This window comes from Xiphophorus couchianus, chromosome 12, assembly GCF_001444195.1.
Source record: "Xiphophorus couchianus chromosome 12, X_couchianus-1.0, whole genome shotgun sequence".
Classification (NCBI taxonomy): Eukaryota; Metazoa; Chordata; class Actinopteri; order Cyprinodontiformes; family Poeciliidae; genus Xiphophorus; species Xiphophorus couchianus.
Genome location: NC_040239.1, coordinates 13,149,430 through 13,177,190, shown reverse-complemented (window position 1 = coordinate 13,177,190; position 27,761 = coordinate 13,149,430). Strand labels below are relative to the sequence as shown.

Sequence of the window (27,761 nt, the reverse complement as noted above, 5' to 3'; positions counted from 1 at the left end):
CCCTAATACAATTTAAAAAACAAAAACTAACAGCGACAGCCCATCATCCAGACTGCTGTGATTGTCTTGTGTAGTTTTATAAGAAGGATTGAGCCCCTCAGATTGTGCATTTTATTGTTTTGTCCATCTGTATTTACCCATCTGTGAGCTTGTGGGATTATTGCTGTCATTCAATTTTCAGCGTCCGATTCTTTTATTTCATCACCAACTTTGTGTTGACTACTTCATGTGGTCAACACAAATCTACATTTCCCCCCGTTGAACACGTGCATATTTCTGCTGCCTGCCTTCATTCCTGTTCCAAGACCGAACCCCCTTTCCTTCTCTTTTCCTCTCTAGTACCTCTTTCTTTTCATCTTAAAGCTCTTGCTTTTATCATATGTGCTTTACTCTAAACTCACTGAACATTGATTGATGAGGCTTCCATGCCTCTCCCCTTCAGCCAAACTGTAGGAATGAAGTATGCCTGTGAGTGCATCTTGACTTAAGTGTGTGTCTTTACTTGTTTAGATCCCTTTTTGTGAGTTGTTGTGTATTCACACTAATGTTCCTTGCCGCTGGGGAAAATTGATACACAGTTACTCCCTGAAGTATCATATTGCTTTTTATAAGGTGAGGTTACTTAGCATAAAAGCAGCTGCAACAGCACAGTAACTACCTTACAGACAATGAAAGTGACATGTGATTATTATGGTCCCTTACATAGTCTGATGAGGCCATCAGAATATGCTCTAACCTCAAGAGTTACTGTGCTTGCTTTTAACCTTAAGGTACTGCTCTGTTTTTATTATTCTGTATTGTTTGTAGGACAGATGTTCATGTCAGAAGCTTTAGCACAATATCATTTAATGCCCTCGATAAGGACCAGCGCGCTATCTGTAAAATGTCACACCATGCTGGAATAGTAGCTTTAACGAAAAGTGATGAAGACTAAAATTAGATTATCACTTTCTGCATTTATATGTTACATAAACAAGTGTTAGCCTGGATATCTCTATACCTTTTGGGCTTTGTCACATCACTATTTCTCTTCAAGCATATTTGTGTTTTTCTCCCCCCTAAGTGTTCTCACATATAATGGAATGTAAATGTACATAGTGTAATAGCTTGTTTGTTATTACACTATCGCTGTTTGCCACTCAGAGGGTAAATAAGGAAGCAGCAGTTGATTAAAATGCACAGAGCGGGACAGCAGATTTATGTGGACTGCTACAGAGAGCAAGTCTGTGGAAGGCCTTTGTCTTTTGGAAACAATTTTAGTGCTGTTCAAGATGAGAGAGTGCAGGGAGTTTATTTAAGATTATTTTGTTTGTCAATTTTTGGCCAAACGTGTGTTTCCACTTCAATTAAATTCAAAGGGTAGACTTTCAACTCCGTAATCAGAACTTTCTTGTAGTTAGTCTGAACCTTCCAGGTAGAAGTAGAGCATGCAAAGTAATTCAGATTGTTTTCAATACTCCATTATTATATTTTAATTTCATTTTAATGTATTTATTATATCACAAACTTGTGCTTTTGGACATCTGTAGATTTAGAGAGAATACATTTTCCAGTCAAAGTAATATTTTAGGGTTTTAAATTGATTGTTGAATTGTTTTGATTTGGCCCATGGATGCTGTCACAGCTGGTGGGGGCTGATGTTGTTTATTGAAGTAGATGGAATATGGTTGTTTTGGAGCAATGGAAGGACACATGGACATGAATGCACAAAGGAATGTTCAATGTATGATTGCATGATTTCATGATTTTGACAATTTGTAATAAAACAGACAGAGTTTGGGGAAGAAAACGGCGGTCGTTCATCGTTCGCTAAAGTTGTTCTTGTTTACAGGCTTCCCACTCGGAAGAAAGGAGAAGAAGAGACAAAACAAAACAAACACCAATTGTTACAACTGTTTCAATACAGCTGAGACATGTAACATAGGTATAAAAAGCATTTTTTCTGAGGTAACAGCCTGCGATGTCATCGATGACATCACGTCCGTCCCTGACTGTCACTGATGACATCAGACCGACAAAACGAACGTGATGTCATCGATGACATCGCAGGCTGTTCCTTCAGAAGTGCTTGAATAAGATGACCACGTGGTAATGTGAAGGCCTGTGAAGGCCATCGCTCCACCACGTGGACGCGAGGGCCTGTGAAGGGCAGGGATCCTTCAAGGACCTGGCCTGTGAAGGCCCTCGCACCGAACGTGGACGCGAGGGCCTGTGAAGGCCAGGGATCCTTCAAGGACCTGGCCTGTGAAGGCCCTCGCACCGAACGTGGACGCGAGGGCCTGTGAAGGCCAGGGATCCTTCAAGGACCTGGCCTGTGAAGGCCCTCGCACCGAACGTGGACGCGAGGGCCTGTGAAGGCCAGGGATCCTTCAAGGACCTGGCCTGTGAAGGCCCTCGCACCGAACGTGGACGCGAGGGCCTGTGAAGGCCAGGGATCCTTCAAGGACCTGGCCTGTGAAGGCCCTCGCACCGAACGTGGACGCGAGGGCCTGTGAAGGCCAGGGATGCTTCATGGACCTGGCCTGTGAAGGCCCTCGCACCGCCACCTGGATGCGATGGCATGTGAAGGCCCTGGCCTGTGAAAGCCCTCGCACCAGCACCTGTATGCGAGGGCCTGTGAAGTCGTGTAAAAGTAGTAGAAAAAGTTGAGTACCTTTCTACCGTTTCTACTCTCTGCTCCTTCCATGCGTTGCTCTAGGGTGTCCCTACGCACTTTCAGGTCTCATACTGATGTTTCCAGTTTTGTTAGAGCCAAATTATAGACAGCGTTTCACCAGGAGACCTAGAGTGAGGAGCCCTGCCCCTTTCCCCCTTGCGCCTCAGACAGAGTTTGGGGAAAAAGATGGCGGTCGTTCTTCGTTCGCTAAAGCTGTTCTTGTTTACGGGTTAGTAGTGTGAAGCTGGTGGAAACTGTCCCCGCTAAAATGTAAATTTACAAGTTCATTCGGTGCTGATTTCGTAATTACTTGCTAGACGTGTTTAGACGTTCGAGGGAAAAAGAGTGATTTTGTTTCATAATTACGGTTTGTAGCTATAACGGTCGTAAAACAGCCGTTATAGAAGTTTGCTACATGTATCTAAACTTCGATACACTCTCCGACCCAACCTTATTAAGATTTCGGTGGTATCCTGACGGGTTGTGTTATCTTTTGATAGGAAGTGTTAAAGTTACTCTCTTACATGTACCGGATAGCAGTTCTCATCAGTTTCAAACATTTATTATAGACGTTACCACTTTTCCCCTACTACCCTGTAATTGATTCTACTGTACTAGCTTAAGCTAGATCTAGTCCTCTAAATATGCCCATATTAAATTATAGAACTAATAATATGATTACATTTTTCAGAGTTATTACAATTCAAAGAAATTAGTAGCCTTACAATTTCACTGAACTTGAGGAATAGTTTTCTTTTTATGTAAACCTGTAAGATTTAAAAACATTTTAAAAGATTTTTTTAAAGCTCTAGAGGCCTTTATTTAACAGTAAATGTGCAGGACATGTAGAGAAGAAGGAAGGAGAAGACATACAGCAAATGGCCCAAGGCTGGGAATCAAACCCAGGACAACCACGTCACGGGCCACAGCCAGGGTGTGTGTGCTCTACCAGCTGAGCAACCCAGTGCTCCGGACTTAAGCGGTGTTTTAGGATGATTTACATGATTACATTATTGAGGCACACATAAAAACATCTTCAACCCTTCCAACGTTCTGGATTAAAAGATTTATAGTCTTTACCAAAGAGCGGTGTGTGTGTGAGCGTGTGCGTAGGCGTATGTGTGTGTGTGTGTGCAATGATCATAATTTATTAGGCATTTACATATTTCGTCAGAATGTGGAGTGATTTTAATGTGGTTGCAGCGTCATTGCTGTAAAAACAAAAAGCTGAGGTTAATGTTTGAGAACATCGAGTTATTATGCCAATCCAAACTCCTGTTTATCTCTCCTCTGCTGAAAATAAACCTGCATCTGTGAATTATATAAAAGTTGCTACAGTAATCTTTTTTAACAGACTTTAGACTCAATAACTTTCATTTCAATTGACTGAAAATGGTTTGAAAGAGTGGATAGTTTGTGACCTTTTTTTTCTTAACCTCTTACTCTTAGAACAAAAGAAATCTCAACTGGGATCTAAATAGTTATTCCGAACTATAAATTATTTCTACTAAAGAGTTACTTATTTGCAATAACATCTGGCAAACAGCAAGGTGTCAATACAAAAACAAATCTCTTGTATCATATCATTACATCTGTTCATAAAGTAAGGGAAATAAAAGTCAGTTTACTATTTTTCAGTTTTACTGTTAACATGTCAGGACATGGCAAATATATATGTATAAGTATAAATATATACATAAATGCAAATATATGGAAGAATATTAAAGTGCAGCTTTATTTATTTCTACACACGAAAATCATAAAAAGATTCATGGAACAATTTTTTTTTTCTAATTTCCAGAAAAAGGCAAAAATTCCCAGTGCACAGACTACATCACCAATGCTTTAATTAAAAATTAAGAAGATAAATTGGAGCCAGGTGCCGCTAATCAAATGCACTTGATTAACTAATCATAAGCGAGTGTGATTGCATCTGTAAAAACAAAAGAATTGGCAATTTTCTGCTCCATGGTACCCAGGTGTATATGTAGACAATGCCAAGGAGGAGCATCTTTAGTCTTTGAGAAGTCATGGTTGGTCACAGTTATTTTGGAAGACTTTACTAGGCTGTTTCTGAACCTTTTTGAAGTCTGGTCATTCTATAGTAAGAAACATTGTACTTGCCAATTTCCCTGAGGTGTGGACATCTTAGCAATCTTGTAATATAATATGATTATCATTACAAAAAGAAACAAACAAACTCTGCAGCCAGTGTGTGAAATCTTTAAGTGTAAGCAGGACAGATAAAAAAAAACCACCCCTCAATAAGTACAATTAAGGCCAGAATTAGACAAAGCATTGTCAAATTTAGATTTAAAATTAATTGTGTTCAACCAATAAGTTTGTTTGTTGAAAGAGATCTCCCCCCCCCAAAAAATAAAACACATTATCATTAACATTTGAATACAAAATGGCATGTTGAAAATAATTTGTAACCTTCAATCAATCAAATTTATTTATTTTTATTGCCCATTTCAGCTCTACACAAAAAGTGAGCAAAAAAAACAAACAAATGAACAATTGAAACATTATATTTCGCCAAGTGCCATCATCAAAATATTGGTTAGTGTTTCATTTAATATGATTCAAAAGCAACTTTAAACAGATGGGCTTTTCTTAATAATGTACAGAAACTTAATGTTTCGGGATTGCAGCAGTCAAGCCCTTCTTATAATTACTGACCTGGATTTTCCATATTTCCACTGGTATTAAAGACAAATCTTTGAGTTTTTGAGGTTGGTACAATAAAACACTGAATATATTGTCCTTAACTTTATGCCTTGTTTGCATTTCCTCATTTATCCAAATAAACCACAAACCTTTTGTTTATTAGACAGATTCAACCACAACATTTCAGCAAAAATATCAGTAATATGAGCATTTCAACTCAACACTATTTTCAAAATTGTAGCGTCCCTGTAATACTAATGTTGCTACAAACTCTTTATCATTGTAGATGTCATTGTTTTCATTTCAGATCTTAAATGCTGAAACATGTAACCATCACAAGTGTACAAGAGAGCAACCGAGGGAAAATCTACCTGACCTCAATTTCATTAAGTACAACAATAAAACCAGAAAGTCCAAACCCATAAGTGACTCCTGTCATTATCATTATGACCCTTATGACCAATATGCCAGTAACACACAAAAAGCATTCTCCAGAAAAATTTATAAGGGGTATGTTTACAGTTTGAGGCGTATAGGAGATGGTGAGTTTGAGCAGCATAAGTGTAGCATATGCTGTAAAACGCTGGACACCGAAAGGGCAAAGGCTCATATACTGTTATTATCTCAGCAAATCAATGGTAGTGCCAGAGCCCTGGGGGACAACACAAAATAATATGGCGAGCTTGTAGCTGGACTCCAGAGCTGTCACACTCTTTCTGAAGCATGTGAACATGAACTGGAGGTTCAGTTAATATGCCCATTTTTATTTATTACATCAAACTAATAATTTGTAGAGAAATTGCCAAAGAAAGTTAAACATATAAGGACATCTATTTTAAAAATGATTTCATTTAGGTATTACTTTATCTCAATGAATGTCCAAAACTGTAAAGAGATCATAAATATGTCATTTTCAATTTCCGAAGAACGTATCCACTCAGAGGGCAGGATTGGTTTGTCTAAAATCATGTTGGAGCATTCTAATAATTTTTAGCATAAATTTAACAGCAAGCTGGAATTTGATAAAATCAGTAGTTTTTACTGATATTGCTATTGAGTAAATATCATAGTTCCAGTTCATTGTGTATTGACAACACTTGCAGACATATTTTTCTTGCTTTATAAACTCAAAATCATTTGCGTTGTACATAATTACTTGTGTTTCAGTTGCTGCTCGTCACTCTGCCAAACACAGAGAAATGTCTTTGATACTTCAAGAGCAGTGAATGCTGCAGGTTCTTCTGATAGTCATTACAATAAAAATGTACATTTATAGTAAACACACTTATTTGTTAGATCAGGAAACGCTATGCATGATCTACAATAAAGTCATGAACCCCAAAATAGGTGGTAATTTCAAATAATTTCAAAAGCTGGCCAGATTTTGAGGGATCTGGAATTGGTTTATGCAGGAACCCAATCCTGATCATTTAAAAATGTTTGATTATGACCCTTAGCAAATAATTGTGATTGAATAGGGAAATTCTTACCAAGGACTCCAGTTCACATAATTATTGCAAACCTATTAACTGAGACAGCTTTGAGAGGCGAGGTAGACACATGGCAGGTCACCAGTCCATCGCAGTCTATATAATCTGGAAATTAATTTATTGCTCACCATTAGTTGAGAACTCTGACCAAAGCAGCCACAAAAACAACAATCCATTTCCTTATGTTTAGCAAAAAAAAAAAAAAAATGCTTCAAATGTCAGAGCTTGTTTAATACTTAAACTCTTGTAAGAAAAAAAATACTAAGTAAAGAATTTTTTCTTCTGTAAAAATATTTCCTTGGCTCCAGACATGGAAACTGCAAATCATCTTGTCTTCGTTTATAACTAATAACCACTTTCCCTTTTTCTGTGTGTTTGGAAAGTTCATCAGATGATATGTAGGAAATCTGAGAGGGTGATAGGTGAAGGTGGGGGGGAGCAAAGACAACTTAAAAGGTTTGGATTTGAACCTATGCAGAGGTTCCCAACTGCTTGACCGCTGCTCAAGTACATAAATACATCTATAGGGTTCCACTCTGCAGATTCTTTATAGTGTTGAGATTTCCATTTCCTTACATCAGCCTGTGGTGGTATTTACAGATAGGAGAGCAGTGCAAAGAAGCAGAAATTGAATTAGTTTCCATATATTGTCCTCCCCTCCTTTTTGCCACTAAGCCCTGTGGTCTATCCACTGTTTGCCTTATAGGGGAGAAAAGTGAGTGGGGGGGTTAAGCAGTGAAGGCTTCAGGCTTATATGCTTTCCACCATTTTACTTGTCCCACACTTTTTCCTCTCTCAGGGTACGAACTAACACACAAACCTCACTTTGAGGATTACAGCCAGGCGAGCCTCGATCACAATTACACACACAGTCGCTACACATTTATTATAAGATGCACTTTAGAGCTTGCTAATATCCTCTTCCACTTACACTATCATATTACAGCTCGCACACATTGGCTTAACTTTTGGGAAATGATATTCGTGCCTCTGCTATTTTGGGCTTAACCATGAAGAAGAATGTTTGTAATGACTTCAGTGTGTGTGTTTATCTTTATTTAAACACATATTTGTGTGCTTGGCTGTGTTTATAAATGTGTATGAGGGTGTCCAGCAGCAGTGTATGCGCTGCAGGTAAGAAGCAGCTCTAGTAACAACAGGCCCTGTTTGTGTTTATGAAGTTTTTATAAAAATGGATCAATTTGCTCAATCTCTTTCTCACTCCTACAGTCTTTTCTTCTTTCTCTCAGGCTTGTAGTTTGTAATAACAGCATGCTTTAAGTGTGCCTCTGGGACTCAATAACACCAAGCTGTGGAAGTGTGATCAAGATGTCCCTGTTATTGCTGGCTATAAGGCATTTGTTTATAGAAGTGAGACATTGCATTTTCCTACTTTTCTTATTAGTTCCATTGCATGTCTCCGAACATGACAGGTCTTTCTCCAGAGACACCATCACATGCACTGTGCCACCGCCTCAGAGTAGCACTGCTGCAGCCCATGGACAGGTGTAAACTGTTCAGCATCCTTTTTCTCCCAGTGGTTGTCTCATTTTATTTTCATGTGCATCACCGCCCTCAGTTTCACGTGGCATCTTGTACTCCCAAGCTGTCCCTCTCTACTTATCGCTCTCAGGTGTGAATGGAGCTGTCCTCCAGGTTAAGAAGGTGCTGATGTATGATGGAGATCAGATCTGGGAGTGTTTAATAGTTTAAATATCCAGCTATAGTTAGCTTGGGTTCCTTAGGGCGAATCTGGCTCACTGTCAGTGGCGGCTCCTGCCCCTTCTGACATAACCAGGCACATGTCTACTCCATGTCATATTTGGCATATAAAGCAAATTGCGATTGCCTTTAAATAATTAGAGAAAGCCCTTATAGTTTTCAGATGCCTGAAGGGGTGCATTCATCTGTTCAAACAATTGCAAGCAATGTAAACACCACATGAGCATGTAGCCATCACCCTGCTCAGGAAGGAGACGGGTTCTAGAAAGGAAAACATTTTGGTGTGAAATCTGTGCACCAATCCCAGGACAAAGTAAAAGACTTGAAAAGATGGTGGCTGAAGTTGGTAAGAGATCATCATTGTCCACACTGGATGATGTGGGTACAATTGGATCTTCCAACTGCATACTATGACCCTAAGCATTCATCAAACTAGTTATAAAGTGGCCACAAAGTGGAGTAGTCCTGTGCTCAGTCCAATAAAAATACTGTGGTCAGAGCTGAAAAGATGTGTGAGCAAGGCTGCCTTAAAAACTGACTTAGTTGCATCACTTTAGTCACGAGTAATGGGAAAAAATTGGCAGGATGCCTAAAATGTTTGATGCAAATCTTAGTTTAAAATACATTTCTACCGAATACATTAATGAACATTTCTGTCATGATTCTGGCATTCAATTAATAAATGTCATTATCATTATCCTAGCTTGCCAAAAATTGACAAAATTCAGCCTGGTTTAAAGTGGCAAAAGTTATATGTTTTTGGTGCAGTGTATTTAAATATTTTGGTTTAACAGTAAGTGCATTGGACTGGTAAATGGGTTGTCACTGTAGCATTTTAAATAAAGAACAAATCTGAATATTCAAACTGTTTTTATTGGCATGCACCTATTCTTTTATGGCAGTGAATTAAATATTATTTTGTGGTACTAATACAAAGGTCAGATAAGATAATAGGAAGCATAATTGCAGTCATTCAGTTTTTCATTTTGCGCATTTTAATCATAACTATTCATAAATAATACCAAAAGTAATATATTTTTTAATATTTATAATGAATTTCTACTTTTTTTTTCAAGCAAAGCATATTTCTATAGTCTATTTTATTAACCATGACTTGCCTGTTCTCTTTAGCCAAGTTTACTTAGTCAGTCATACTACTACTTTGGGCAGAACCCAAAAAGAATTATGACAACTTAGTAACAACATGTTGTTTACGGCCATCAGTCTTTGCTTCAGTTAAACTTTTAATCGAAAACTTTCTGACATGAAGGTCATTCGCTCCCTCATTTTTCCAAATCTGTATATTTGAGAGATAAAGCCGCTGCTAATCCCTTGCAAGGTCAGTGCTTGTATTGGATGATTATCCCCCACTGTTTATTCATACTTCCTGCTGATGTCATTTCCTCCTGCTGGCTATGACCTTTGACCTGTCATTTACCTCCTATAGTTGCTTTGGTTTTTTTCCAGCATGATGACCACGCTCCAAGAGAACATCCCTGTCTTTATCTCTGTAGGATTCCAGCTTACATGAAGGTTACTGGAGTATCTAAATGCAAAATCTGTTTGTACTTAAAAGTCACTTTTTATTCCTAATATTTATTATGCTTTCTGTGCTTTTGATTTACTCCTTTTGTCACCGTCTGTTGTTCTGTCTTCTTATGCTGCTTTTTCCCTTGTTACACAAAAGCATGGCTGTTTGGAAGCCATCATAATTCATAGCATATTGGTCATGTTTAAATCGTTTTATTTCTTGTCTCCTAAATGTGGTTCAGCAATAGCTCTGGCAAGCAGCCACAGTGTCACACGGGTTGCTGGCTTTTCCCCCCCATCGTTTGATTGATGGCACCGATGAAGCAAAGGTAACTCGTTTGTGTGCATGTACAGGATTATAAGATAAAAGGCATACAAAAATGCTCTTTAAACATAAAAGACAGTGGGAAGTTGCAGTCTTGGCACCGTTATCATTCATTACCAAACAGCATATGTGCCTCATTCAGAGTGCGTCTGTCTTTTATTTTGTTTAGGTTCTGTTTGAGATCACTTAACTGGCAACAAGGTTGATGCTTTCACCTTTTGGGCCAAAACTTTCCGTGATTTGAGACAGCTCTTTTAAAAATATTTTCATTGTTTCAGTTCTGAAAAATCCTTTTTGTAATGTATTTAAAGTCCTTGAGACCCAACTCCTATGTTCAGTGCTAAGTTCTACTTCCACATCTTTATCCACAGGGTTTTGCACCATGGTTTGAATAATATATTTCATTAATTTAGTCTCTGAAAAGCTGTGGCCTTTGGTGAGTATGTCAAGCCTCTAATTATTTTCTGTAAATTCTGTTTTTAGTGAAGAAAGTGAGATTTGGATTAAAAGCTTTCCATCTAAATTTCCCAAACTCTGTCTAATAACTTTCTGAAAGGCTCGATACGTTCTTAAAACTTTTTTTTTTCCAGAAAATGTCTCCCGGCTTTTATACATTTCTGATAAATGAATGTTTTTAATTACTTGTTTAAAACAAATCAAACACAGTATTTCAGATAACTTGAGGCTAACAGTTGAATAGGCCTGATTTATGAGTTTAGGTTAATGAATAGAGGAAAAAAAAACAGGTTAAAATGTTAAATCACCTGAGGGTGAGATAAAATAAATGATTAACTACATTAATCTAGTGAAACATAATTGAAATTTTCAAATGTCCTATCAGGACATATTGCTACGAGACATGGCATGTGTTGCCATCAGTATACTTGGTGATGCACAAGGATTTTACGTTTTCAGTACAAAATCATTTGTACTGAAAAAAATACAGTGGTAAATGAAGTCAAAGTAAATAAAATACCTGATGTAGTCAGTAACTGATTGGTTGGTTATTCTTTGAGTTGAACAAAACATGTGACAGTAATTAGCTTACTTGACTTCACCATAGCTGTCTCCTTGTACTCTGCACTATTATTTCATTGGCCAACGTGTCCACATCTTCTTTTGTCTTTCAGTACACTCCTCATCCTCGTCTTGTTTTACTCTTCTCCTTGTTTTCTGTTTATCTGCCTACCCTGTAAGGCTGCATGCACACAACAGCACTAATCAGATGTGTACCTGTGGAGTATAGTTTGTCAGATCAGTGTGACACCTGAACATAGGAAGGATTAGCAGAAGGGAAGCGCATTGTACTTTAAGCCTTCAATTATATCCCTGATGCCCAAATACAGGAAGGAGACACAAAGAATGTGTGTGTATTTGATAAGTATGTGTAAGTGTGGTTTTAAACTGTTTCTGTCTGTGTTTAACTATCTGTGTGCTTCTTGTAATTTTTGTCTAATAGAAACCGATTGTAGAGCACTGCATAGGATTAGTACAGAGTCAGTACTTTTTGCAAATTTTAAAAGAACAAATATCAATTTTCTACCAAAGAGAGAACTATGTGTGCAAATGTCTTTGTTCTTTTCTACACTTCATGATAACTTTCTATCTCTAAGTTTGTTTAAAAAAAACTTTTATAAGGTGCCTAACACTTAATAAGGAAATATAATCTGAGAAAATCCTGAGATACAGAGCCTATGAAAAGTATTCACCCTCTCAGATGCTTTGCATTGCTTTAACAAATCAATAATGATCAACAAAATGTGGCCTTTGAGACAAGACAAACTCCAAAAAACGCTTTAAAAAAATCTAAGTGAACAACGATTCCTACAAAATAATGAAAAATAGAAATATGTAAGTGATTACATACATAATCACCATTTTTGATTGACTTAATTCAACGGAGATCAAGCCAGTTAGTGCTGGTAGTCTCACACTGGGTGGAATATAGATCACCTCAATGCAGTCAGTGTGTCTTCAGTGATTATAGAATAAAGATACCCATATCTAGAAGGATCATTCATTGCTTAATCTGAATTTCTGGCTACCATTACAGCATGATGACAAAAAAGACAGTCCAAGCAAATCAGAGAAAAGGTTATTTAAAAGTATAAGTCAGGGGATTGGTACAAAAAAATCTTTAAGCCACTGAACATATTCTTGAGTTCAATTAAATGCATCATGAAGACATGTTAGGAACATGTCTGTCCTCATAAGATGAGTAGCTGTGCAAGGAGACTTGAGACTGAGGCAACCAGCATACCCATAAGGATAATGAAGACGAAACAACCTTCAGCAGCTAAGAGAGACTGTACAGACAATAACTGTTTCTGGTTCTTCACCAGTCATAGACTAATGGCAGAGTTTCGATGAGAAAGCCACTGCTGAAAAACATTTAGTGGCTTGTCATTTTTATGTTACATGTTTTCATTTAATTGGAAATACGTCTTGAAATCCATTTTCAATCTAACATTAAAGCAATTTCTTTCTTTTTTTTTTGTCAAAAAGCCAAATTTTGTTAATCATGATTGATTTGTAAAAGCAATAGATTGTGAGGGATTGAATATTTTTTATAGTCATTCCAAAGTGCTTTTGCATCTCTTTCAGCACAGGCATGTCTTCTGATGTAAAATAAGAGAACATCCCAATAGCAGGAGATAGAAGCTGAAGTTAGTCACTGTTAATTTAAAAATGCTTTTTGAAAAGTCATAGCAATCATGAATAAAGTTACAGCTGATTGAATTCTTAGTTCATCATATTATTCTGAAGCCATGTGTGTTCTGGTTAATGAGTGCCTTTATTTTTTCTTATAATTATCAATCAGTGTACAAAAAATAATCTTCCCAAAAACTAAGAACCATTTAATCTGTTTGATTTGCAGGTATCTGCTTTGCTAGGTACACTTCCAAATCACACCAACAATCCCCTAACACTGCATCATGCAAATACTGCTTTTAAATTATGTTGATGTACACAGTGAATGTTTGAGGTTGATTTTATTTCCTCTTAACAATGATCTGTGACAAACAAGCACAATCCATAAGGCCCAACGAAAGCATTGGTAATTCCCAGAGATTCTTTGTCATTGAATTGACTGGTTATGGCTGTGAATAATATGTGAGTTATCTTAATGCACCGGCAGGTCTGTGCTGGGGAAACTTTACTAAACCTGCTCTTAGCTAAAGAGCATAATGTGCCTGGGATGGGGGAGCAATGTAGATACAAGCCTTTCCCACTTCTCTTTCAAGGATATTCTAGGCTTAAGGCAAAGCTTTGTGGCATCAGGCCCATAGAGACACCAGAGTGGAATCAGATGAAGAATGAAAAGGTGAGCTCAGGAGAGCAAACAGCAAATTGTGTTTGAACATTTCTGCTTCTGAGGTTCACTGCTTCAAGGCTGCCTTCCTCTTTAAATAGAATATTCATCTGTTCTGTTGTCCTGTAGATGCATCTAACCTTTGGCTAAAAATCACAATGCAACTCAGCCTTGCTTTGCCTTATTATGATGCAACCTGCGCCACCTGTAGCCAAACTTTATGTAATACTAACAATACAAAACAACCGCTGACTTCCAACATTTCACTGTTACTAATATTTTCTTACTAGTAATTAAAGGTAACAAATAATACATTGTAAATATAGGAAAACAAAGAAAAAAAGAAGTTTATTACTTGTGCTTGAAATCTTAGGCATATATTTAGCTTGCTTCGTATTTTAGAGACAGTATGAAATAAAATAAATAAATCACTATCCGCCTTGACGTAGTGTTTCCAAGTAGAAAAGTGCAGTTTTCTCATACAAAAAGAGTTGTATGAGTCATGCAAGCTAAAGCAGAAAAGCACTTGGAATTGACAATGATGACTCTGTATTGGCATTGTCTTGGACTCTGTTCCTGTTTTTGGCTGGAGAAGGAAAACAAATTATTTTATAAATAAAAATATCTTTCTAATGAGTATAAGTTGAATGCATATGAGGCAGCTTATTGGAGAGTCGGGGACACGGAAGCTGTGTTTACACTGAAAATTCCTTGATTGTATTCATGCCGTGGGGATGTTTTTTGGTTTCTAACTAGTAGAGAGGACAGGTTCATCATCACCCACCAACAACGATCTGTCTGTCAACTCTGTCAACGATCACTTTTAGCTCCAAAATTATAAAAAAATTGGAATGTTTGAATTTAAGGGAAGCAACAATGCAAAACTTGGGGAAGAAAACACAACACATTTCATCTCACAGCCACAGCCAATAGCTTAAACAAAGAGTCAGCGGAGAACAAAGTTATATACATTTTTTTACTGTGGTTAGGGATGGGCTAGATAACTTAAAACTGTACTATAATATTTTGTGGTATTTAATGTGGTAATGCTAGAAATGACAGTAAAATATGTACAATGTCTTTGCAGTCCTTTAAGGAACTATGTGGCAGTAACTTGATGTCTCTGCAGTCAACATCCCCTCAAAAGCAAATATCACTTCTAAAAAGTTAGTCTTTTTAAAACGGGCAACCACTGGACACAGCAGTTATATAAAGAGGTGCAATTTTATCATTTGACTGCTCACAGTAGCTGCATTTTATCATATTTTATATTAATTTACTGATCACTATCATTGGACCAACAGTGTACAAAATTGTAAAAGTAACAATCCTGACAACACTGTCAATTTCAGGGATTTTAGATGTCACTAATTGGAATTTATCAGTGCAAAAATCTACATTCTTATCATGTATGATGAATACCCATCACTACTGTTCATAAAGAAATGTTCATCCATAATATTTAGATGAGACCGTCTCTTGTAATCTTTTTATGTCAGAACTATTTTATTTATTGAAATATTTATTTATTTCCCCCTTTTTTAACCTGAAAGTTGCCATTGAAATTAAGAAACTCTTTTTCAAGAAAGATCTGACAATGCAGGAAAAAGGATTTGAATACAAGTTCCTTCTGGGTATCTAAATTAACCTCGACCACATGTGTAGCATTATTTTTGAAGTAACTTTGGAGGGCAAAACAACAGGCTATTGATATGAAACTAACTGCAGATGGACCAACAGACTTTAACTGGCATGGCACAAAGTGCACTTGCAGTGAAATTTTAATACCTCTGTAGAGGAAAGTTTGACTTGCATAATAACTGCATGGTTTCCTTATAAGAAATTATCTGGGAACGCAGCTGTTTATAAAAGTGGGTTTTTCTTATGGTTGCTGGTGTCAGAGTACCAATGCTGCTCAGTATCGGAGCAGAAATACATCTGAATAGTTAGGGTTTTCTTTATTTGTGGTCATTCACATCTGCAGGGATTTACAGTCAGATTGGGTTTACCACAGAGCCCTGAAGTCCCTCTGTAGGGTGCCGGTTTGTTCCTCCAAGCTACTGCGTCCAGACAACATTTCTCCAAACTGCCTCCTCCATACTTACCAAGTAATATTTTAATTCCTTGTTGTTCTAAAATGTAAGCTGCTGACTTGACTACTGTATCTCTCCTTATGTTTTCGTTGGCCATTGTGATATTCACAATGCTGGGGTTTTCAAGCTTTCATCTGTGTCCTCAGCTGTCTCTTGCTTGCTTCTCACATTTTGTTTGTATATATCTCAATTTTAATCATTAAAATATATTTTAGTGTTTTAGACATGCTAATGTTAGGATGGCTTATCATCATCTGTTGACTTATATTCTCCTTGTTCTTTTAAAAATTGTATTTACATTTTGATGACTTATCAAAATATGATTATTTCTTCAGTTTTATGCCAGCACTAATAGTGACACAAACTGAAGTATTTAATTAATTTTCTTTTTTTTTGTTTTATTGTAATTTGAAAACAATACTTATAAGCATTTTAAACGGCACAAAATTTGTAAAAAAAAAAAAAAAAAAACTCAAAATATTTTGATGTCTTAGAGCTCTAAGTTAAAGTTATAAATTTCCCATAAGGAAACACTGACAGCAGGGACTGGTTCAGATACTGTATGGGTTGGATTTTGTACGTTTGTTTTTGTCTTTGATTCACGTAGCGGTCACTAAAAACCTGTCACACTCTGTTTATGTTCTTCTTGTCAAAATTGTGCCTGACTGCTCTGATACTGAAAGGTCCTTTTGGGTGTCTAGGTTTAGTTAACCCTTCGAGTGATCTGCTTAAACAGCAGCCTACATTACACAAAGACAGCCTTTCAAGCCGTCGGGTTGGCAGGAAACCAACTATTACAAGGTCAACACTGCCCTTATTACTTGTTATTAGACTGTATTATACCTCATTGGAGATTTTTACATAAACACACACCCACATATGCAGGTTCACTGAGCTATAGGCTCAGCAAAACAGCAGCTGGGCTTCTGACTCATGTGGGTAGTCAAACCCTGGGGAGCTCAGGTATACATTAGTGCTCAGTTTTTATGTTTACTGTTTGGCAATCATCTGTGGCATAGTCAGTTATTTTCCCTGGCAGTTTATGTGATGGAAATAATGCTTATTAAGTAAAACTTAATCTTTGTACATTAAAACTTAAGAAACATAGGTGGAAATATAGAGTATGCAGAGTTACTTGGTTTTGGATGCTTTTCTGCAAAACAGCTTATTTAAAAAAATTTATTGTGAATATAAACTTTGCCTCTTAGATTTCTTTGCGTATAACTGAAAGGCTATTAATTACTTGAAGTCTTTCCTGTCTCTGTGATTCAAACCTCTCTCAGGCAGTGAATCTAACTGGAAAGACTGAAAATGTGTCTATATTATGGCTTCAGATACTCTCTGGCATCATGTTTCTCTTCTGAGTAGTCCGTTGTTCCTGGTATCTGATTGATAGCATTACTACAAAAAATAACAGCAACATCTTCATCACTATTTCCAAATTTTGAGACAGCCTAAACTGTTCTCCAATATAAAACATTGTGGTGGCTGCTGTATTCTGTATGGATTTTATTTTTCTTAGTATGACACAGAAGAGTTGCTGTGAAGATTCTTAGAGCTGAGCACATGTCAATCCTGAAACAAACCAAACAAAGGCTCCAAATGACTTAAGGTTCCCCTTCTAGACAGGGAAAGTCTACAAGGGGATTAAAATGACACCTTAATGTGTTTAAATGGTTTAGGCCTAAGCATATTAATGTGAAGATTAGTTTGTGTTGGAATGTTCAAGTCCAAGTACAGATCAAATCAAACTGGGAATTTGTGACTAGACTGCAAAGGGTCGGTTCAGAAACTAAATTCTTTTACTGAGCCTGAATGTTTTTGCTAAACAAACTGGGCAAAATCCCCAAAAGCCTTGCAGCTGCAATTGAATGATGGCTGCAAAGATTTTTAAATATTGAGGCTGAAAACAACTTTTCTTTCCACTCAACAGTTATTCCCTATTTTATGTGGCTCGACTACATGAATTGCCAATTTTCAACTTGTACTTATGCAAGAGAATAAACTGAGATGCTGTTGTACATAAGTATTTCAGATGAAGTTAAGTAAAACAGACGTTTTTTTATACGCCTGTTGTATAAAAAGAAAAGTTCTAATGGACTTTTTCTGTCGATTACAAAACTGGTCCATGCAGACAATATCTTTTAATAACTGTCCCAAGTGTTTGTCAGAAAATTGCTCCCAGTCTATGTATCGATAAATTCAAGTTAGGGAAAATAGCGGTAAGAAATATGAAACGCTCAATAGGACTTGGCATCTACATTAACAGCCAAGCTATGAAATACACCTCGTTTTCACACTCACTCCTACGCCGACTCCCTCTCTTCTGCTTTACTTGTTCTTTCCACTTATTATTCACAGACCATAGTACACTGCTAAGTGCAGGTAAAAAAAAGCCATTAAGTCACAGGCAAGGGTGGATGGCGTGGGCGTGCGCTTGTGCATGCAGTGTGTGTGAGAGTGACAGGAAGACAGATTACTGGCCATTCTAAAACATGACATTCTAATCGGTGTGCATGTTAATTAAGAGACTTTATTGAAATGTTTCTAGTGGTTGAAGAAATTGGAAGCCTAATGAAAACATGCAGACACATTACTGTTGGGGTGTGCGTGTGTGTGTTTGTGAAATTTGATGATTTGCATTGAGGAAAAACCCTTGAAGGCACTGTTGAATTCACACTTGTTGTTCACATCGTCTATTTTTCTATATTTTTATCACTTTTACAGAGGTCTTTCCCTTAATATTCTCTTCGTAAACGTGTTGTAGTATCTGCAGTGGGTTTCATTCAACTCATTCTGCTTTTCTTCTCCTTTTCTCTGTATCCAAAGGGATTTGGTACTGACACTTGTGAACAGGATTCACTGACATTTGGAAAATGTATTACATATCCGCCATATGCTCTGACTAGAGGCTGTGTGGCAAATTCTCTTTGTGTGCGTGTGTGTGTGTATATAAGTGTACATGTCATCTGGGTGTTTGCACATATGCTTCCAGATAAAAACAGTGAAATGACTTTGGTAATTCAGTACTGGGTAAGATCCAAAATCCCTTATTAATGAACACTTTTCTGCAGCTCTTGCTGTTTGCTGTCTTTGGAAATCCTTAATGAATACATTTTTAAATGTTTTTGTTAAATGACAGGTATTGGTATGATTTGGTGAAACATTTTGCAAACAACATTGATTTTGATAGAAAACAAAGGAATAAGAAGTTTTCTTCATTCCGAGACAGCTGGTCGGTAAGCCCCTTGCTCATTGACTGCTTGAGATAGGCACCAGCCTCCCCATGGCAACTGGTTATTGACAATGAATGGATGGATTTGGTGGCATGAACTTGCATACTCATCCTTGAAAACCTTTCAGTATGACTGAAATAAAATTAATTCTGCACAGAATAAGTGCTCAAAATTCCTCCACTGCGATTCAGTAGACTCCTGAAGTTGAAGGTGGTTGTTCCCAAAGGTGGCACAACCCCTTAGTAGTTTAAGGGGGGAATTTTTTTTCCATATAGTGCCAGGCTATTTTTTTCTGAAGTGAATTATATCACAATTTGAATACTGGATTTCACATATACTCAGGCTATTTGTATCTGATGTTAAAATTTGTTTAATCTGAAACATTTAGGCATGATAAATATGTAATCTTATGGTTGTGAAATTAGTCAAAATCCCCATACATTCGACTTCTCATATTTTACTGCATATGTACAGTTTGTACATCAACAGAAGTGCTAAAATGACCGTAATCACCTTTTAACAATGGTGCAAAGCTGATTCTTCTCCTTCAGAGGATAATTGACTCTCTTTAAAGCTTGAAAAGAAGACAACGAGCCATTTGTGTCCAACATCAATAAGTATAGCATGTCTTTGTCATGCAAAAATAACCATTATATATCAGCTTTCTTTTCCTGTTGCCATGGTAAAAGCGACCAAATTTCTGCTATTATCAATGGGTCTACAAAATTTACCATCAGGCCTCAACAAAACAATATATTTTAACTACAAAGGACAGAGATGGCTGTCTCAGTCAGTGATTTCCAAATGATTCTTCTCAGAAAACCTGCATTGTAAAGAGAGCGTCCAACCTCAGGCAGCTCTTCAAGGCTCACACCTTCATAGGAAATGGCATATTCATAAAGAATTGGCCCCCACAGAGTTATTCCAAGGCAAGCATATGCACTGCTGCCAATGAGAGTTTCTGTGGTTACAGAAACAGAACCGAGCTTATGCCTCTGGATTTCTGCTCTGTTTTGCAGCGTCTAAAGGAGAAGTCTGTCACGTTGGACTGTCAGTTTCCATGTGCCAAAGATCCGTTCTAACGTGGTGTTGAAGGAGAGATTGGTTTTCAACCACCTTCTGCTGAAGCATTTCCTACAGGGAGAGAGGTGCCAGCAACCAGTGATAAGTGGAGTTACTGGTGGTTCTTGACAGCCTTTCAAACGAGCTGCTGAAGCTTTTTTTCCCCCGTTTATCAATTCTTTTAAAGTGTCACCTCCACATACCTCTGAACACCAGCAACTTGTCGTTTCTGCGCTGCCAACCTGCGAGATTTAATGTTAGGACTGACTTTGCAGACTGACACTTGCTTCACTTTCTAATACTAATTAACTTCATTCATTTACTTTTTATGAACATACCAAAGACGGTGGAGAGTGGGAAGCTTTAAGATAAAAAAATGACTACATTGCGAATTCACATTATCTGAGAAGCTGTTAATTATGTGTAGCTGGTACAGTTTTAGCAGCACCTCTACTCAGACTATCACGGTGAGAGGTGTATTGGGATAGAAACCATATTGTAGCACTCATGTGGAGGAAAACAGAGTGAGTCAGACTCTGCGGGAGAGAAAGGATTCTTTCTGTTTCATAAGGGCAGCCTCTGTGGGGTTTGATTAGACTCTTGTCTTTGCAAGAGCTCATTGCAAAATTGAAGTTCATTGATGTGCACTGTAAGAAATTAATCTTAATCCAATTGAAGCTGCTCTTGTGGTAAACACAAGCTCATTAAACTTAAGCACATGCCTGCTGTAAATATTTGTTTAAGTTTAAAGGTTATTAATGAAATTTACAGTTTTTCCTGGAAATAAATCAATATCTCTTTAAGAAAATGAAATATAGTCTGTACTGACTCATATGGTGTTATTAGACTTTTTGAGTGTGCTTGTTAGCCTATTTTTCTAACTGATTTCTTGTCTCCTGTCACTTAAATGACCTACTTCCTGTTATTCTTCTCGGTGGGCGCAAATGTCAACGTCGAACAATGGGGAAGTGAGTGGGTGTCAGACCATCAGTTTCCTAAACCTCACACAAAAAGCGCTCACAGGGTCAGTGCGACACCGCTGGACCACGTACAGAGTAAAATTGTGGGGTCCAATTGACTCCATCTCTTAAGAACGCAGGAGGATTAAGAATCTTGCTGCCTTTTCATATTGTTTATTTTATTATTGGAAGGTCAAAGACTACCCTAAGTTTGTATCTATTTTTCCTAATTTTATTTATTTTGATGATTTTGCCTAACTATTCACTAAAAAAAGAAACTCTTGTCATTACAATGTTAATGTCGATATTAGCTATGTTTTTTTCTGACATCTAGACATTGGTTCGTGTCCATCAGTGTGAATTAACATAAAGAGGAAAAAACATATATATGTTGAACCTGACTATAAGTCGCAGAACAAGACAAGCTACAATGACTGGGAATATGGAAGTTCCTCAAAGTTCTATTTTAGGCCATTGTTTTTCCATCAAATTTTGTAGTACATCAATAACTTATCATATTTGTGCTGATGACGCACATTATATTTTGTCACCATATAATTACAGTCCATTACTTTCAATATTTAACTGTGTCCATGATATCAATGAGTAGCAATGCCAGATTCTGATCTCTGAACATGTTTGTATGTCTGGTTCTATCATACGAACAACTGGGTATTGATAAATGTTACACCTGCAAACAAGTGTGAAGGTGAACCAAACCACATGATGCTATGAAACGTTTGGTGTTCCTGCTTAATCTAACTCCTCGAGACTATTTAGCGGAACAAATATGCCAGTTTAGAGTATCAAGAGCTCCATTTTTCAATTACAGGTTTTCCCTGTGATACCTATAACAGAAATTACTTTTTTATTCCTATCTGTTACACATAGGCCTGTCACGATAGCAAATTTTGCTCAGCGATTAATTGTCTCAAAAATTATTGTGATAAACGATAATATTGTTTGAAGACCTTTTTACACTGATTTAATGGAAATGACATAATAATGCATGCGATTTCCTGCCAAAGATAGATACACTTTATTTTCAAAAGAACACTTAACACTGGAACAGATAAACAAAACAACCAAAAACAAAAATAAAATGGATTCTCAGTCTCCATTAACAAAAAACTCACTTGAAAAAAAACTAAACAACATAAAGCCAAAGTGGAAATAAATACTGCATTCAACCTAAAGACTGCAGATTATGAAGTGTGTATATTATGTTGCCCTTCAGTAATTAGATTTAAATAGAGAAGATGGGCACATCGACTACCTGATGCAATAGTTCACACTACACGATTTTTTGCTCCTATTTTTCCCCTTACAACAATCTTAGAACGTTGGTCTTTCTAAGATTGTGTGGTGTGTTACGGTAGATCATCGTGGCCGCTCTGATCTAAATCAGGGGTTTTCCCCACTGGGATCTTTAACGCAGCATATTGAATGTGACAGGTAGCCAATCAGAAAGCACTTCTTCTCCGTGCTTTCTGAGGGGAAATTATGGAGGGGAATCCCAAACAGCTGACACGGTGCAACCGAAGTCCAGCTGACATCGGAGATGATATGTGGAAACAACATTAATGTTTATTCAACATGCAAAGAATATATAAATGACAAGGGGAGGAGTTGGAGCGAAATCGCTACCGCAGTTGATAAACCCGGTAATTTTTCAGCTGTTCTTCGTTAACGTGACGTAAACAGGTTCTAATGATTTTCATTCAGTCAGGACTTTATGCTGACACTAGCAACATGCATTGCAGGTAGATTGTAGTAAAGCATTGATTAATGCCGGAACGAACCCGATCGAACTGTTATACCTAGGATTTCTGTCGGCTAATGTGTGGTCTGTCAGATTTTGAAAATGGGCCGACAATCGGCCGACAGCTCTAAGATCATGTCGTGTGCGCTGAGCTTTACACTAAGGAAATGAGCAAGGGGGGGTGAGTGGAGAGCTCCGGAGTTGAGCCCTTTTTCATTCGGTGTCATTAACAGAAAGAGAAAAAGGCCGGAAGAGACGATAATGCCGATAATTAAAATGACGTCGATAGTTTTAATTTATCGTACGATTAGTTGATTTACGTTTATTGCGACAGGCCTAATTACACAAAAGTTTTCAGAATTTTTCTTAGGCCGTTAAATTCTGTGATAAATTTCCAGTTTTAAACAACTGTTTTATAAGCAGAAATGGAAAATGCTTGAGTAGGCTGTGGAGTATCTGGGAAAACCCCCCCCAACTCATCCATCAAGCTCAATTACAGCTACATGTCCTTCTGAAGCAAACACTTGAGCTAATTGATCTTGTGTGAGTAGCAGCATCTCTAATCAAAAAGTATTATACGTTTTGCATTTTCAAGGCCTTTGTTTTGGACAGTCTTCTCAGGGTAGTTATGTGACTGCAGCAAATGGAGGACATACACGATGGTGACTGACAGACCAGGGACAGGGTGACAAACAAGCTGCATCCACAGAGAGACTATTGATTTCAGCTCTGAGGTCTCTGCTTTATACGGCGGCAGTCAGGGTCAGTCAGCCACCTCAGCTACAGTCAGTTGCCTCTTAGCCTGGAGAGGGAGATGCAGGTGGAGACGATATGATCGTCAGGATCAGGGATCAGAAACGTGCACTGCAGGTTTGATAGGGTAATGAATGAGATGAAAGATAAGTCATTGGGTTTTACTTGTCTGTATTTTTTCAGGTCAACTTCAGGCAATATTCTGATATATATTGAGTTTTTCAAAGTGCTTTGAAATGAAAATATAATTTTGCTGTGGCTTTAGCTGCATGAGGATCATAATTTTATATTGCCTATTTCACATTCTTGAATACGGTTTACTTTAATGTTTAAGGTTACACTGCTTGACTTTGGTTAATGACAAATGATTGTTTTTGCATAATTAACCTCTGCTAAGACATAATCTTAGGGAATGATGCTCGCTTGCATTGTGTTTTTACTGTGCATCCTTCTAGTTACTGTCAGTTTTTCTCCTACATTGGCCTGCAACCACTACTTAGTGCTGCATCTATAAATAAGCACATTAGACCTGAAGGTACACCTGGAGTTTTGATTAAGGTAAAAACCAGGCAGAGCCTTTGCTCACCTTGTTAGCGAGTTTATGCTTTGTGTACTGCATCTCTTGTGGATTTACTTCACCACAGTCCATTGATTTGTTTTGTATAAAATCCATAAGAAATGTTGCTGAACTTATGCAACAGTGCAGACAGCAATCTTTTAAGAAAGTGACCAGTTGGCTGATGAGATTCAATTGGATTGCATATCTGAAACACTGATTGTAGTGTTATTTTATGGAGCCAGCTTTAACTGTTCTTTGGAGTGTTGCCAGGTCGATGTCATAGTGTACAGACTTACAGTCCTCTGGACTCCAGTTATATGTCCTTGTCCAAAGGATTAAAGTAGGAGGGGTCAGATTTTATGTACTTTAATGAGAAATCAATAAAAAAGTGGATTTCAGTATTTTTGACTTTACAACATGTGCAATTCATAAAACATTTCATTTTATTTCATTGTTTTGTTCAAATGCAGTCATATTCAATAAATTATAATATTATAGAAATGTTAATTCATTTCAGTAACTCAATTCACTAAGTGAAACACATTATATAGATTAATTAAACTCAAATTCTTCCTTTTGATTATGATTTTCTGCTTACAGCTAAGGAAAACACAACATTTAATTTCTTAGAAGATTAGAATATTACTTTAGACCAAAATGAAATAGTTTTAATATACAAATGTGGGTTTAATGAAAAGGATATTTTAATACCTGCTTAAAGATGATTTTCAAAAGGTATTTTTAATTTGACAAAATGAACTACATTTTGACACATTCTAATTTATTAAATATGATTGTATATATTTAGTATATATGCAATGTCAAATTTTCTACTGATGAGTTACGAAAACCTTGAGGGAAAATGTCATAGTTCTACAATATTTGCATTGAAATTAAAAACTAAAAATCTTTAACATTATGTAACTGCTTTTATTTTCTTTCAGATGATTAAAGATTATGGTTAATTGACAGTTTAGCTTGGTGTGATTTATTGTGCTTAGATCTTTAGATGAAAGAAAACAGAAAATAGCTGAAAAAACTGAGGCTGATGCAGGAACTTTACCTCTGTAGGAGTTTTGAAGAAAAAAGCTTATAATAGCAGGCTGTGATATTGAGGAAAATAAGAGTTACTTTTCCTAACATCCAGACATTCCTCGGTGACAGAGTGACAGAAATCACTTAAGTTAGCCTGACAGAAAAACAGTGAAGATTGCAAACCATCTGGGCTCGGACTCTTTAATGTGGCGGGATACAGAAGTATAGCACAATGCTGGGGCCTTTTGGCTTTTTGCATGGTGTCACCATCTTCAATAAGCCAATCCATTTTTCAAAGGGATGAATTGCTCCTGACAGCCCAATGGCTAGGCCAACATTTCACAAAATGTAAAGGTCTGGCACAAATGAGGTCTGACCTTATCAATAACTGGGTTCCATCCATCTTAAAGCAGAGCTCTTGTCGCCTCATGCAACAAGGCAACTTACTTTCCCCGTCCTTCCTTTAATGCTGCTTTCCGCCTTTGAATTTTTCTCTAATGTTTTGAAGACTCACCCTGCTTCCCTGCTTCTGTGCCTGGTTCTCTTTGTCCCTTTCTCTCTTGGATTGTGAATAGGTTCCCATCTGGTTGTTTGTTTATCCATCCGTCACTTCCAATATCTTAGGCACCCCTGCCAGAATTTTGATTAAATCTGATAGGATGATGCATGTCTCCATTTTGATCTGGTATTTCATAAACAGAGCTCACTTCTGAAAAGAACACTAGACAACTTGTTACTCTGTGGCGAGGAAACAACCAGCTTCTTGTAATGTTCACAGATATGGTTTAACTTATGTGGTTTGAATAGTTCTGTAACAGCTAAAAAATATTACAAAATGCTTAACACTAATACATTTGTGCATCAACACTGCTTGTTTCCCCAAAACGGGAACTTTTCAGAAAATAATAAAAACATCTTGCCTTTAAATATAAATAATAGCTCTTACATTATATTTGATAATTTTCTAATGAGACCCCAGACAGATGCATAGAGAAGATTGTCACTGGAAAACTAAATGTATAAAAATGGAAATATGAGGTTTTTGCCTGGCAGATGATGATGATGGCAAATATTCACTTCTCTCTACAGATCAACATCATTGACATCTGAAAGTCTTGACACCTCCAACCAAATGCATTTGAGGAAACACTATCATACAACCATAAAGATTTCATTTGCTTGGCAAAAATTGCTGATATGTAATCAAAGGATACAAGTCTTCACCTGTGTACTTCAACACTTCATTTCATGAACACTTCATGAAATGAAGTGTTCACTGTACTTCACTGAAGTACAGTGAAGTGTATACTTCACTGTGAAGTAAAGTACACAGTTCTATTCTATTGTATTCTATTGGATTTTTTAATAGAAAAATAAAATTTTTCTATTAAAATAATGTTATTTTTTTTAATAGAAAAATTACAAATCAGTGTTACAATGTCAGTGCAGTGATTGCACATAAACAAACTTGAAAGTTTATTTTTATATGTTCACTTCTGCGATCTTTATAACTTTAGAATTATTTGGTATGTTGACGTTCAATAACAGAAAAAAAAAAAAACTAGCAAACATTTCAAATGATGATCACAAACCTAAATACTATTTTAAAATTATGGTCAAAATAAAAGGTGAAGGCGATTCTTACCTCAAAGACTTGAATGTCATCCATCTGGAACATAATAATGCATCGTTGTCTGAAGATGAGATGATACATAATATCATCTATTATGATATTTTATTATAACTTTATTACACGTTATATTTAATTATAATATTAATATAATCTATTTTATTATAATTTGAATAAAAATAAATTCCAGTTTCTGAATTCACAAGTAAAGATTTTACAAATGCTATGGTTCAAAGAGTCTGTAATCAGTTTTTAATGTTTGAGTCCAGGTTTGACCAGTTCATGTACTATGGTGTTTATTCTTGCAAAGCAGTAAATTGTTTGTATTTCCACAATGCTTTACATAATCTATAATTGTCTCCCACATTACTCGCTACTCTTGCAGCGTTCTTTACAATTACCAACTACTGCCAGTTTAGCAAGTGAGGGGGTTTTGGGATCTAGTGACTTTTTAAGCAGCCAGTAGATGGTTTCTTTACTGAGGAGTTGGTAATACTGAATGTAGAGCTTAACTTAGCAGCCTTAAGAAGCTCTGAAGAAGATGCTAACTTTAGTACCACTAGCTGCTAACAGTTTGCTGTTATTGTTATCATCACCATACTGGCAAATCTTTCATAGTTTCTACTGTTTCTTTTTTTTTTTTTTTTACTGAATACCCTAATATTTACCAGATAAACAATCCTAAAGTGACACAAGACTTTTGATAAAACAAAATAGGCTGCCACTCTTAGTCAGTGTTTCTTATTTTGCACACTTTTTAATCAGAAAAAGGTATTAATTTCCTGTTGAATGACTGATCAGATGGTCTTCTTGTTGGTGTTTTGGAAATAAATGTCCTTGAAGTGGCTGGAAAGCTGTAAAGTATTGAAGAAATGCTGTATTTGTTCAGTACTTGAACTAGTTGATTAATTAAAACATTTGTCAATGAAATTTAAAACTGGATTTAGTATTTATGTTGCCTATTTG

At 36.8% G+C, this 27,761-nt stretch overlaps 1 protein-coding gene across 2 annotated transcripts in view; it reads left to right on the top strand.

The window, feature by feature from the left end:
- Positions 1-27,761, top strand: part of fbxl17 (F-box and leucine-rich repeat protein 17) — a 248,805-nt gene that overhangs the window by 173,386 nt on the left and 47,658 nt on the right. Inside the window, exon 10 of one of the 2 annotated variants that reach the window (XM_028034379.1) lies at positions 5,634-5,738. The exons of the other annotated variant lie outside the window; for it this stretch is intronic. Coding sequence (XP_027890180.1) covers positions 5,634-5,647 — 14 coding nt within the window. The 3' untranslated portion in view covers positions 5,648-5,738. Of the gene's footprint in view, positions 1-5,633; positions 5,739-27,761 lie in introns of those variants that run through there. 2 annotated transcript variants of the gene reach the window in all.